The sequence below is a fragment of the Salvelinus fontinalis genome, chromosome 35 (genome assembly GCF_029448725.1).
Source record: "Salvelinus fontinalis isolate EN_2023a chromosome 35, ASM2944872v1, whole genome shotgun sequence".
Taxonomy (NCBI): Eukaryota; Metazoa; Chordata; class Actinopteri; order Salmoniformes; family Salmonidae; genus Salvelinus; species Salvelinus fontinalis.
This window is the reverse complement of record NC_074699.1, coordinates 952235-966936: the sequence shown is the minus strand read 5'-3', so window position 1 is coordinate 966936 and position 14702 is coordinate 952235. Positions and strand designations below refer to the sequence as shown.

Sequence of the window (14702 nt, the reverse complement as noted above, 5' to 3'; positions counted from 1 at the left end):
TAACTGTTGTTTAAACCTTTTAAACACGGAGCAATGGTTCGTCTTCAGAGGTAACTGTTGTTTAAACCTTTTAAACACAGAGCAATGGCTCGTCTTCAGAGGTAACTGTTGTTTAAACCTTTTAAACACGGAGCAATGGCTCGTCTTCAGAGGTATCTGTTGTTTAAACCTTTTAAACACGGAGCAATGACTCGTCTTCAGAGGTATCTGTTGTTTAAACCTTTTAAACACGGAGCAATGGCTCGTCTTCAGAGGTAACTGTTATTTAAACCTTTTAAACACGGAGCAATGGCTCGTCTTCAGAGGTGTCTGTTGTTTAAACCTTTTAAACACGGAGCAATGACTCGTCTTCAGAGGTAGCTGTTGTTTAAACCTTTTAAACACGGAGCAATGGCTCGTCTTCAGAGGTAGCTGTTGTTTAAACCTTTTAAACACGGAGCAATGGCTCGTCTTCAGAGGTAACTGTTATTTAAACCTTTTAAACACGGAGCAATGGCTCGTCTTCAGAGGTGTCTGTTGTTTAAACCTTTTAAACACGGAGCAATGGCTCGTCTTCAGAGGCAACTATTGTTTACACCTTTTAAACACAGAGCAATGGCTCGTCTTCAGAGGTATCTGTTGTTTAAACCTTTTAAACACGGAGCAATGGCTCGTCTTCAGAGGTAACTGTTGTTTAAACCTTTTAAACACGGAGCAATGGCTCGTCTTCAGAGGTAACTGTTGTTTAAACCTTTTAAACACGGAGCAATGACTCGTCTTCAGAGGTAACTGTTGTTTAAACCTTTTAAACACGGAGCAATGACTCGTCTTCAGAGGTAACTGTTGTTTAAACCTTTTAAACACGGAGCAATGGCTCGTCTTCAGAGGTAACTGTTGTTTAAACCTTTTAAACACGGAGCAATGGCTCGTCTTCAGAGGTAACTGTTGTTTAAACCTTTTAAACACGGAGCAATGGCTCGTCTTCAGTGGCAACTATTGTTTAAACCTTTTAAACACGGAGCAATGGCTCGTCTTCAGAGGTATCTGTTGTTTAAACCTTTTAAACACGGAGCAATGGCTCGTCTTCAGAGGTAACTGTTGTTTAAACCTTTTAAACACGGAGCAATGACTCGTCTTCAGAGGTAACTGTTGTTTAAACCTTTTAAACACGGAGCAATGGCTCGTCTTCAGAGGTAACTGTTGTTTAAACCTTTTAAACACGGAGCAATGCCTCGTCTTCAGAGGTAACTGTTGTTTAAACCTTTTAAACACGGAGCAATGGCTCGTCTTCAGAGGTATCTGTTGTTTAAACCTTTTAAACACGGAGCAATGACTCGTCTTCAGAGGTAACTGTTGTTTAAACCTTTTAAACACGGAGCAATGGCTCGTCTTCAGAGGTAACTGTTGTTTAAACCTTTTAAACACGGAGCAATGACTCGTCTTCAGAGGTAACTGTTGTTTAAACCTTTTAAACACGGAGCAATGACTCGTCTTCAGAGGCAACTATTGTTTACACCTTTTAAACACAGAGCAATGGCTCGTCTTCAGAGGTATCTGTTGTTTAAACCTTTTAAACACGGAGCAATGGCTCGTCTTCAGAGGTAACTGTTGTTTAAACCTTTTAAACACGGAGCAATGGCTCGTCTTCAGAGGTAACTGTTGTTTAAACCTTTTAAACACGGAGCAATGACTCGTCTTCAGAGGTAACTGTTGTTTAAACCTTTTAAACACGGAGCAATGACTCGTCTTCAGAGGTAACTGTTGTTTAAACCTTTTAAACACGGAGCAATGGCTCGTCTTCAGAGGTAACTGTTGTTTAAACCTTTTAAACACGGAGCAATGGCTCGTCTTCAGAGGTAACTGTTGTTTAAACCTTTTAAACACGGAGCAATGGCTCGTCTTCAGTGGCAACTATTGTTTAAACCTTTTAAACACGGAGCAATGGCTCGTCTTCAGAGGTATCTGTTGTTTAAACCTTTTAAACACGGAGCAATGGCTCGTCTTCAGAGGTAACTGTTGTTTAAACCTTTTAAACACGGAGCAATGACTCGTCTTCAGAGGTAACTGTTGTTTAAACCTTTTAAACACGGAGCAATGGCTCGTCTTCAGAGGTAACTGTTGTTTAAACCTTTTAAACACGGAGCAATGACTCGTCTTCAGAGGTAACTGTTGTTTAAACCTTTTAAACACGGAGCAATGGCTCGTCTTCAGAGGTATCTGTTGTTTAAACCTTTTAAACACGGAGCAATGACTCGTCTTCAGAGGTAACTGTTGTTTAAACCTTTTAAACACGGAGCAATGGCTCGTCTTCAGAGGTAACTGTTGTTTAAACCTTTTAAACACGGAGCAATGGCTCGTCTTCAGAGGTAACTGTTGTTTAAACCTTTTAAACACGGAGCAATGACTCGTCTTCAGAGGTAACTGTTGTTTAAACCTTTTAAACACGGAGCAATGGCTCGTCTTCAGAGGTATCTGTTGTTTAAACCTTTTAAACACGGAGCAATGGCTCGTCTTCAGAGGTAACTGTTGTTTAAACTTTTTAAACACGGAGCAATGGCTCGTCTTCAGAGGTATCTGTTGTTTAAACATTTTAAACACGGAGCAATGGCTCGTCTTCAGAGGTAACTGTTGTTTAATTAAACCTTTTAAACACGGAGCAATGACTCGTCTTCAGAGGTAACTGTTGTTTAAACCTTGTAAACACGGAGCAATGGCTCGTCTTCAGAGGTAACTGTTGTTTAAACCTTTTAAACACGGAGCAATGGCTCGTCTTCAGAGGTAACTGTTGTTTAAACCTTTTAAACACAGAGCAATGGCTCGTCTTCAGAGGTAACTGTTGTTTAAACCTTTTAAACACGGAGCAATGGCTCGTCTTCAGAGGTATCTGTTCTTTAAACCTTTTAAACACGGAGCAATGACTCGTCTTCAGAGGTATCTGTTGTTTAAACCTTTTAAACACGGAGCAATGGCTCGTCTTCAGAGGTAACTGTTATTTAAACCTTTTAAACACGGAGCAATGGCTCGTCTTCAGAGGTGTCTGTTGTTTAAACCTTTTAAACACGGAGCAATGACTCGTCTTCAGAGGTAGCTGTTGTTTAAACCTTTTAAACACGGAGCAATGGCTCGTCTTCAGAGGTAGCTGTTGTTTAAACCTTTTAAACACGGAGCAATGGCTCGTCTTCAGAGGTAACTGTTATTTAAACCTTTTAAACACGGAGCAATGGCTCGTCTTCAGAGGTGTCTGTTGTTTAAACCTTTTAAACACGGAGCAATGGCTCGTCTTCAGAGGTAACTGTTATTTAAACCTTTTAAACACGGAGCAATGGCTCGTCTTTAGAGGTAACTGTTGTTTAAACCTTTTAAACACGGAGCAATGACTCGTCTTCAGAGGTAACTGTTGTTTAAACCTTTTAAACACGGAGCAATGGCTCGTCTTCAGAGGCAACTATTGTTTACACCTTTTAAACACAGAGCAATGGCTCGTCTTCAGAGGTATCTGTTGTTTAAACCTTTTAAACACGGAGCAATGGCTCGTTTTCAGAGGTAACTGTTGTTTAAACCTTTTAAACACGGAGCAATGGCTCGTCTTCAGAGGTAACTGTTGTTTAAACCTTTTAAACACGGAGCAATGACTCGTCTTCAGAGGTAACTGTTGTTTAAACCTTTTAAACACGGAGCAATGACTCGTCTTCAGAGGTATCTGTTGTTTAAACCTTTTAAACACGGAGCAATGACTCGTCTTCAGCGGTATCTGTTGTTTAAACCTTTTAAACACGGAGCAATGACTCGTCTTCAGAGGTAACTGTTGTTTAAACCTTTTAAACACGGAGCAATGGCTCGTCTTCAGAGGTATCTGTTGTTTAAACCTTTTAAACACGGAGCAATGGCTCGTCTTCAGAGGTAACTGTTATTTAAACCTTTTAAACACGGAGCAATGGCTCGTCTTCAGAGGTGTCTGTTGTTTAAACCTTTTAAACACGGAGCAATGGCTCGTCTTCAGAGGTAACTGTTATTTAAACCTTTTAAACACGGAGCAATGGCTCGTCTTCAGAGGTGTCTGTTGTTTAAACCTTTTAAACACGGAGCAATGGCTCGTCTTCAGAGGTAACTGTTATTTAAACCTTTTAAACACGGAGCAATGGCTCGTCTTCAGAGGTAACTGTTATTTAAACCTTTTAAACACGGAGCAATGGCTCGTCTTCAGAGGTGTCTGTTGTTTAAACCTTTTAAACACGGAGCAATGACTCGTCTTCAGAGGTAGCTGTTGTTGAAAGTGTTTCTCTAGTAGTATCTCCCCAATCATATTACTTCCACGTATCCTTAACCACTGTACAGAAAGAGTACATCTATGAAGTCCAACTCTAGGCATAATATTTGTCCTATTTCACACATGTACAAGTGTGTATTAATATACATGTGTGAAATGGATTATTATTTTTTTTTTTTACATATCCCAACTCCCCCGGAGACACCCTCGGAGAGCCAGGTGACATTTGAGATAAAATCCAAGAAAAAGGTTGAACTTGTTCTCCATGAGTTCCATGAACATAATCAACTAAGTCCCATGTCTCCAAATCAACCCTGGCCCCTTTAGACGGGAGCAATATATCCTCTTCATAAGTCTCTTTCTGAGTTGAGGAAACCTGGAAGTAAACCTCATGGTGTGACGAGGTGGGACTAGGTGGCATTACTCTCTGTCAGACAGGCAGGCATTACTCTCTCAGACAGACAGGCATTACTCTCTGTCAGACAGGCAGGCATTACTCTCTGTTAGACAGACAGGCATTACTCTCTGTCAGACAGACAGGCATTACTCTCTGTTAGACAGGCAGGCATTACTCTCTGTCAGACAGACAGGCATTACTCTCTGTCAGACAGACAGGCATTACTCTTTGTCAGACATACAGGCATTACTCTCTGTCAGACAGGCAGGCATTACTCTCTCAGACAGACAGGCATTACTCTCTGTCAGACAGGCAGGCATTACTCTCTGTTAGACAGACAGGCATTACTCTCTGTCAGACAGACAGGCATTACTCTCTGTTAGACAGGCAGGCATTACTCTCTGTCAGACAGACAGGCATTACTCTCTGTCAGACAGACAGGCATTACTCTCTGTCAGACAGACAGGCATTACTCTCTGTCAGACAGGCATTACTCTCTGTCAGACAGACAGGCATTACTCTCTGTCAGACAGGCAGGCATTACTCTCTGTCAGACAGACAGGCATTACTCTCTATCAGACAGACAGGCATTCCTCTCTGTCAGACAGACAGGCATTACTCTCTGTCAGACAGACAGGCATTACTCTCTGTCAGACAGACAGGCATTACTCTCTGTCAGACAGGCAGGCATTATTCTCCGTCAGACAGGCAGGCATTACTCTCCGTCAGACAGGTAGGCATTACTCTCCGTCAGACAGGCAGGCATTACTCTCCGTCAGACAGGCAGGCATTACTCTCTGTCAGACAGGCAGGCATTACTCTCTGTCAGACAGACAGGCATTACACTCTGTCAGACAGGCAGGCATTAATCTGTGTCTGACAGACGGGCATTGCTCTCTGTCACACAGACAGGCATTACTCTGTCACACAGGCAGGCATTACTCTCTGTCACACAGGCAGGCATTACTCTCCGTCAGACAGGCAGGCATTACTCTCCGTCAGACAGGCAGGCATTACTCTCTGTCAGACAGGCAGGCATTACTCTCTGTCAGACAGGCAGGCATTACTCTCTGTCAGACAGGCAGGCATTACTCTCTGTCAGACAGACAGGCATTACTCTCTGTCAGACAGACAGGCATTACTCTCTGTCAGACAGTCATAAAAGAAGAATAACAGTAGGGTTATTTATATGAAGGGATCCTGAGGGCAGTGGCTGCAGCCTGCCAAGTGAAGGGATGGGTAGGTGTCTGTGCCTGAGGGAGAGGGTGGCATGGTGGGGGAACTGGGGGGTGGGTGGCAGGGTGGGGAGGGGGGGGGGGGGCACTGGGGAGTGGAGGGGCAGGGTGGGGGCCCTGGAGTGGAGAGGCAGGGTGGGGGCACTGGGGAGTGGAGGGTTGTGGGGCAGGGTGGGGGCACTGGGGAGTGGAGGGGCAGGGTGGGGGCACTGGGGATTGGAGGGGCAGGGTGGGGTACTGGGGAGTGGAGGTTTGTGGGGCAGGGTGGGGGCACTGGGGAGTGGAGGGGCAGGGTGGGGGCACTGGGGAGTGGAGGGTTGTGGGGCAGGGTGGGGGCACTGGGGAGTAGAGGGGCAGGGTGGGGGCACTGGGGGGTGGGTGGCAGGGTGGGGGCACTGGGGGGTGGGTGGCAGGGTGGGGAGGGGGGAGGGGCACTAGGTAGTGGAGGGTTGTGGGGCAGTGTGGAGTGGAGGGGCAGGGAGAGGGCACTGGGGAGTGGAGGGGCAGGGTGGGGGCACTGGGGGGTGAGATAGACTTTCAGAAGAGTCTCGGCCCATTGGTCTGGGTAATCTTCAAGTCCATAAAGAGTTAGGCAGGATAGTGCTGAGCCATCACTGGACAGCTTTAAAACAACCGTCTGTCCATGGCTGCGTTACAGCCACCCACAGCAGTCCTCCCTTCTGCCACTGCACTCCCACCTTCTGTACCACTACTGCCCTGTTGGCCGGATTAATAACTCATAGGTGAGCCCCTCTGTTCTGTCTGATCCTGTCTGGTCTGTCTGATCCTCTCTGTTCTGTCTGATCCTGTCTGTTCTGTCTGATCCTCTCTGGTCTGTCTGATCGTCTCTGTTCTATCTGATCCTCTCTGTTCTGTCTGATCCTGTCTGTTCTGTCTGATCCTGTCTGGTCTGTCTGATCCTCTCTGGTCTGTCTGATAATCTCTGGTCTGTCTGATAATCTCTGGTCTGTCTGATAATCTCTGGTCTGTTTGATCCTCTCTTTTCTGTCTGATAATCTCTGGTCTGTCTGATCCTCTCTGGTCTGTCTGATAATCTCTGGTCTGTCTGATCCTCTCTGATCCTGTCTGATCATCTCCGTTCTGTCTGATCCTCTCTTCTGTTTGATCCTCTCTGTTCTGTCGGATCCTCTCTGATCCTGTCTGATCATCTCCGTTCTGTCTGATCCTCTCTTCTGTTTGATCCTCTCTGGTCTGTCTGATAATCTCTGGTCTGTCTGATCCTCTCTCTCTCTCTCTCTCTCTCTCTCTCTCTCTCTCTCTCTCTCTCTCTCTCGCTCTCTCTCTCTCTCTCTCTCTCTCTCTCTCTCTCTCTCTCTCTCTCTCTCTCTCTCTCTCTCTCTCTCTCTCTCTCTCTCTCTCTCTCTCTCTGTGTGTGTGTGATATAGTTGTCTGTCCCCTGTCCTAGTTCAATTATGGTACACTGAACATGTGGATCATCAATGTGTATCATGAATTAACTCCTAGGTGAGCCCCTCTCTCTCTGTGTGTGTGAGCGATAAGGTTGTGTCCTTGTCTTAGTTGAGCTATAGTACCACTGGAAGTGGGAACACTAGCATTGCTCTGGTCTGGAACACCTGGTTTCTGCGTTTGGTGGTTTTGGTCATGATGAGGTGATAACATGAGGAATGAGTCGTGGTCACCTGAACTGATGGAGTCCTGTGTTTCTGTGTTTGGTCATGATGAGGTGATAACATGAGGAATGAGTCGTGGTCACCAGAACTGATGGAGTCCTGTGTTTGGTCATGATGAGGTGATAACATGAGGAATGAGTCGTGGTCACCAGAACTGATGGAGTCCTGTGTTTCTGTGTTTGGTCATGATGAGGTGATAACATGAGGAATGAGTCGTGGTCACCTGAACTGATGGAGTCCTGTGTTTCTGTGTTTGGTCATGATGAGGTGATAACATGAGGAATGAGTCGTGGTCACCTGAACTGATGGAGTCCTGTGTTTGGTCATGATGAGGTGATAACACGAGAAATGAGTAGTGGTCACCTGAACTGATGGAGTCCTGTGTTTGGTCATGATGAGGTGATAACATGAGGAATGCGTCGTTGTCAGTTAGTAGCGTGATGGATTGTTGATTAGAAAAATCTACATTTAATTGTTAAAACCAATACGTTACTGTCACGTTCCTGACCTGTTTTCTGTTATTTTTGTATGTGTTTAGTTGGTCAGGACGTGAGTTGGGGTGGGCATTCTATGTTTTGTGTTTCTATGTTTAGGTCACTTGTAATTAGCCTTATATGGTTCTCAATCAGAGACAGGTGTTTGACTTTTCCTCTGATTGAGAACCATATAAAGGTTGGCTGTTCACATTGTTTGTTTGTGGGTGATTGTCTTCCGTGTCTGTGTCTGTGCACCACACGGGACTGTTTCGGTTTGTTCGTTCATGTATGTAGTCTGTTTCCTGTTCGTGCGTTCTTCGTCTATTGTAAGTTCTCAAGTCAGGTCTGTCTACATCGTTTATTTGTTTTGTAGTTTATTCAAGTGTTTTTCGTGTTTCGTCTTCGTCTTGTTTAATAAATATTCATGTCGTATCACAACGCTGCGTTTTGGTCAAATCCCTACTCCTCCTCTTCGTCTGAAGAGGAGGAGGACACCCGTTACAGTTACGGCTGATTCCTTCATCAAGGTATTTTCCACTCTCTACCTCATAATGTATCTGATTGGTTAATTGGTTAACTGTGTGTTGAGGAATGTTCATATTCATGTGTGAAGTGTATGAATCCAAGAAGAGATCATACAGCGATGTCGTAACGGTTTAATACAATGAATTCCTTAATTGTCAGAAAAGTGTTTGAGTCTGAAGTTGTGTGAGTTCACAGTGTCTTATGTATCTTAGTGTACGTGAAGCAGGATGTGGACCCACGCATTATTAAAGGCTATAGGCATTTCAAAGGCACGCCATCTTTTACGATTAGTATTGCCAATGATGGATGGGAACCTCACAGACATTTAAATCTCCTCCTAATGTTTAAAAAATGATATCTGAGATGTCACAGTGAACCAAATTCCCCAAATGTCAAAAGTAATTTAGGAAAAAGCATTTCAGAATGAGAACATTTTCTGATCCATGACAAACCACTTTATTAATGACAGATGATACAGGCAGCCTATCCCTGAATCAGACTAGATCCATATTAATGACAGATGATACAGGCAGCCTATCCCTGAATCAGACTAGATCCATATTAATGACAGATGATACAGGCAGCCTATCCCTGAATCAGACTAGATCCATATTAATGACAGATGATACAGGCAGCCTATCCCTGAATCAGACTAGATCCATATTAATGAGAGATGATACAGGCAGCCTATCCCTGAATCAGACTAGATCCATATTAATGACAGATGATACAGGCAGCCTATCCCTGAATCAGACTAGATCCATATTAATGACAGATGATACAGGATCCATATTAATGACAGATGATACAGGCAGCCTATCCCTGAATCAGACTAGATCCATATTAATGACAGATGATACAGGATCCATATTAATGACAGATGATACAGGCGGCCTATCCCTGAATCAGACTAGATCCATATTAATGACAGATGATACAGGCAGCCTATCCCTGAATCAGACTAGATCCATATTAATGAGAGATGATACAGGATCCATATTAATGACAGATGATACAGACAGCCTATCCCTGAATCAGACTAGATCCATATTAATGACAGATGATACAGGCAGCCTATCCCTGAATCAGACTAGATCCATATTAATGACAGATGATACAGGCAGCCTATCCCTGAATCAGACTAGATCCATATTAATGACAGATGATACAGGCAGCCTATCCCTGAATCAGACTAGATCCATATTAATGACAGATGATACAGGCAGCCTATCCCTGAATCAGACTAGATCCATATTAATGACAGATGATACAGGCAGCCTATCCCTGAATCAGACTAGATTCATGGGATAGTTTTCCTTTAGGTTGGTTTATCTCACTGAGGTGACACCAGATATCCTGCAGACATGATTACTTTATAATCTGAGGATGCTTCCATTCCACCTGTCTCTGGGCCCATCCACCAACTGGGGCCAACGACCTCATCAACAACTTAGCACCGACATTCAAGCCTATAAAGTTACCCCAGGGTGTGTTTTAAATATGGGGCCGGTAAGACATGCTGTCTATGTTGGTATGTTTGATTAGAAAATAGATTGTGGCTCAGTTAACATATGTAGGCTATCTGTGGTTCTGGCTTCATATCGCTGGTGTTTCACTATACGTTTAAAAAAAAATTAATATCTATTGTTTAGTGATCTATTTAAATGACATGTATTTTCTATTTTATTCTTATGATCACAAAACGGTGACAATGTGACAGCCTGTCGGGTCTGTAGAGTAATACTCAGTAATAGTCAGTAATACTCAGTAATAGTCAGTAATAGTCAGTAATAGTCAGTAATAGTCAGTAATAGTCAGTAATAGTTAGTAATAGTCAGTAATAGTCAGTAATAGTCAGTAATAGTCAGTAATAGTTAGTAATAGTCAGTAATACTCAGTAATACTCCAAGTATTACAGTGAATAGGAATATTAATTTCCTGTTTGAAGGTGAAGACCTTTAGGAACAATCTTAGGCACTTCAGAACGTGTCCTGGCTGCAGGTTGTTTGTTTCTGTCTGTAACAGAACCGCTGATACCTCACACAGTATCAGATCTGTCAATCAGGAGACCGGTAGCTAAACTTAGCAGCTAGTTTCATTCCCTATGTCTCTTTCAGTGTTTTCATGTGTCTGTAACAGCCAAGTCGTGGTGAGAACCGCAGATACCTCACACAGTATCAGATCTGTCAATCAGGAGACGTGTAGCTAAACTTAGCAGATAGTTTCATTCCCTATGTCTCTTTCAGTGTTTTCATTGTGTTTTCCACTGTATTTCAGTTGACAGAAAAATAATAGAAAACATAGATGTTCAATTTGAATAGAAAATACTTTATTTAGTGATGTAACACATTGTATACTTTATGTCCAACCTTTTGCTTTATGTTATACTTGTTGTTGATGATGATGAAGACTTTGTAACATAGTGGTTCCTCTGGGAGGCATAGACTATTCCAGGCTGTATCACAACTGGCCGTGATTGGGAGTTTAAAAATATATTTTTCACCTTTATTTAACCAGGTAGGCCAGTTGAGAGTCTCATTTACAACTGCGACCTGGCCAAGATAAAGCAAAGCAGTGCGACAAAAACAACAATCACAGAGTTACACAACGTACAGTCAATTACACAATAGAAAAATCTGTATACATTGTGTGCAAATGAAGTTAGGAGGTAAGGCAATAAATAGGCCAATAGTGGCGAAGTAATTACAATTTAGCAATTTACACTGGAGTGATATGTGTGCAGATGAGGATGTGCAAGTATAAATACTGGTGTGCAAAACAGCAAAAAAACAAAAATAAATATGGGGATGAGGTAGGTAGTTGGTTGGATGGGCTATTTACAGATGGGCTGTGTACAGCTGCAGCGATCGGTAAGCTGCTCTGACAGTTGATTCTTAAAGTTAGAGAGGGAACTATAAGTCTCCAACTTCAGTGATTTTTGCAGTTCGTTCCAGTCATTGGCAGCAGAGAACTGGAAGGAAAGGCGACCAAAGGAGGTGTGGGCTTTGTGGATGATCAGTGAAGTATACCTGCTGGAGCGTGTGCTACGGGTGGGTGCTGCTATGGTGACCAGTGAGCTGAGATAAGGTGGAGCTATACCTAGCAAAGACTTATAGATGACCTGGATCCAGCGGGTTTGGCGACGAATATGTAGAGAGGAACAGCCAACGAGAGCATACAGGTCGCAGTGACAAAACGGATGGCACTGTGATAGACTGCATCCAATTTGCTGAGTAGAGTGCTAGAGGCTAATTTGTAAATTACATCGCCGAAGTGAAGGATCGGTAGGATGGTCAGTTTTACGAGGGTATGTTTGGCAGCATGAATGAAGGAGGCTTTGTTGCGAAATAGGAAGCCGATTCTAGATTTAACTTTGGATTGGAGATACTTAATGTGAGTCTAGAAGGAGAGTTTACAGTCTAACCAGACACCTAGGTATTTACAGTTGTCCACATATTCAAAGTCAGAACCGTCCCATAGGGCGGCACACAATTGGCCCAGCGTTGTCAGGGTTTGACCGGGGTAGGCCGTCATTGTAAATAAGAATTTGTTCTTAACTGACTTGCCTAGTTAAATAAAGGTTAAATAAAATAAATAAATAGACTTATTGTATGTGTATGATACCAAGACAGGCATGCTTACCTTAGTAACCTACTAATAGAAAGAGTTCCTGGAATGCTCCCTGACCAAGGGAAGAATGCTCCCTGACCAAGGGAAGAATACTCCCTGACCAAGGGAAGAAGGATCCCTCACCAAGGGAAGAATACTCCCTGACCAAGGGAAGAAGGATCCCTGACCAAGGGAAGAATTCTCCCTGACCAAGGGAAGCATGGCTACATGCTGTATTGCCTCTGATGTTGTGCTCAGTTGAGTCATGTTACTACATGGTGGAAACACACTGTGAACCAGGTTCTCATGTTGTGGAGACCAGCTTTAGTCATTTGTAAAAGCTGTTTTGCTTGTTGGGTTGATTGGTCACCTAGAACTGAATCTAATGTATTCTAGTGACCCAGTACATTCACCACAAGCGGTCATGTCATGTCTTTAATAGTTGGCTGTTGATAGATTTTATGGAGGCTGTTTTTAGTACTCGCTCTTATTGTGTAATTGAGATCTGAAACCTGACTGAAGACTCTTCTAGAAGGCTCCGGGACTGCATCCCAAATGGCAGCCTATTCCCTATATAGTGCACGGGCCCTGGTCAAAAGTAGTGCACTATATAGGGAATAGAGTGCCATTGGACTCTGGTCAAAAGTAGTGTACTATATAGGGAATAGTGTGCCATTGGACTCTGGTCAAAAGTAGTGCACTATATAGGGAATAGGGTGCCATTGGACTCTGGTCAAAAGTAGTGTACTATATAGGGAATAGGGTGCCATTTGGGATGCAAGGGCAAATTTTTGGATTTGTTGACTTTTCACAATCTTCTCACCAGGTGGCAGTATGCACACACAACTGTGGACTGGTGTAGTGCTTTAAACATACCACCATGAGGAGTGAGGGGATTAGACAACAGCCTTTACACATACCACCATGAGGAGTGAGGGGATTAGACAACAGCCTTTAAACATACCACCATGAGGAGTGAGGGGATTAGACAACAGCCTTTACACATACCACCATGAGGAGTGAGGGGATTAGACACCAGCCTTTACACATACCACCATGAGGAGTGAAGGGATTAGACACCAGCCTTTACACATACCACCATGAGGAGTGAAGGGATTAGACAACAGCCTTTAAACATACCACCATGAGGAGTGAAGGGATTAGACAACAGCCACAAGGGCTGCCTTTACACAGGCAGACCAATTCTGAGCTTTTGCCTAATTATTAACAAAAGAGTTGATCTGATTGGCTAAAAGAGTTGATCTGATTGGTCAAAAGATCAATTAGTGGGTAAAAGATCAGAATTGGGCTGCATGTGTAAACGCAGCCATAGTAATCCGATCCACCGCTCTGGCATTTGGAGGAAAAAGCTGGACTATGATCATTTGATGATTTGGTTGTTAAGTAAAGGAATAAGGAACATGATAGGGGATCTTTCTTGGAACTGGCGCATGTGTGTCATGGCAGACGTACAACTTTGTGTCGTTTTTCATTGGATGGAAGTCATTGTTTAAAACCAGCAGAATATAATTTAACTAAAGTGTTTTTACTTCTTCCTCAGAAAGGTGAAAATACCAAACAGCCATCATGTCTGAGTGAGTAAAAGTGGATTTCAACATTAGGAAAAAGTTTACAGAATATTTAGCACATATCGAGAATTGTCTTTCTTTTACAAAACGGAACAAAATGGTCGTACCTGTTCCTGAACAACAAGAGAATGACATTAGTTGTACTCACTCTTTCTGACAGGAAAAAGATGTCATCGAGCCGCAAGCATCATCTGAAGGTAACCAACGGCAACATGACTTCTTCATGACCTCTCTAAGATTCTATCCAGTTAGTGACTCAACAGAGATCTTATATAAACAGCTTCTCTTCCCTCTTAAACATCATGACAAAAATACCACTTGTGATTTGTATGATTTATACAAACAATCCAACCACTTTTTGATAACAAATGTTATATTAACAAATCAAAAATATTAAAGGCAATCACTGTTTTGAGGCCTATCCCTTAGTAAGACATGACTATATTAAAAACAACTACATTTTAAGTGAGAATAGGCATTGGTCTGAAGCCGAAAAACAGTGATTCACACGAGCACCACAATGCCTGTTCCACCCATGCTCTACCAAGGTTTTCCAGCCCACAGCTTTGACCTACTATGTTGGTATTGTACTTCCAGCGATGTGTAGGTAGGTTGCTTAGGATTCAAACCTTCTACCGTAACTACATCAACACTCCAATTGAAATATAAATGTCATGCAAATGTAAAATGCTTCAGATAAAGCATCTGTCAAGTCGGTTAAAAAACCCTGGTTGCTGTGTTGTTGCTGTCCCTCAGAGCCTGATGCTCCAGATCGCCCAGGAACTGATAGCGGAAGAGGAAGCCCAGTCTTTAGAGGACAGGAAGCAGTACATGAGTGAAAATATCGCTCCCCTGCAGCTCACAGGATCCATTGCAGAACTCCAGGTATCACATAGGCAACACAATTATGATCATTCTTTTCACTAATTGTTCTGTTGACCAATCAGCTCTGAAAAATATTTGATATGAAAAG

The 14702-nt window shown here is 43.1% G+C and overlaps 1 protein-coding gene across 2 annotated transcripts in view; it reads left to right on the top strand.

Moving 5' to 3' along the window:
• The first annotated feature begins 6535 nt into the window (after nucleotides 1-6535).
• LOC129834167 (troponin I, fast skeletal muscle-like) overlaps nucleotides 6536-14702 on the top strand; it is a 13896-nt gene continuing 5729 nt past the window's right edge. For both annotated transcript variants that reach the window (XR_008756219.1, XM_055898907.1), the window contains exons 1-4: nucleotides 6536-6621; nucleotides 13702-13735; nucleotides 13890-13926; nucleotides 14486-14614. Coding sequence is in view for 1 of the 2 variants with exons in the window: in XM_055898907.1 (XP_055754882.1) it covers nucleotides 13728-13735; nucleotides 13890-13926; nucleotides 14486-14614 (174 nt within the window). In the remaining variant the exon portion in view is untranslated. The remainder of the gene's footprint in view (nucleotides 6622-13701; nucleotides 13736-13889; nucleotides 13927-14485; nucleotides 14615-14702) is intronic.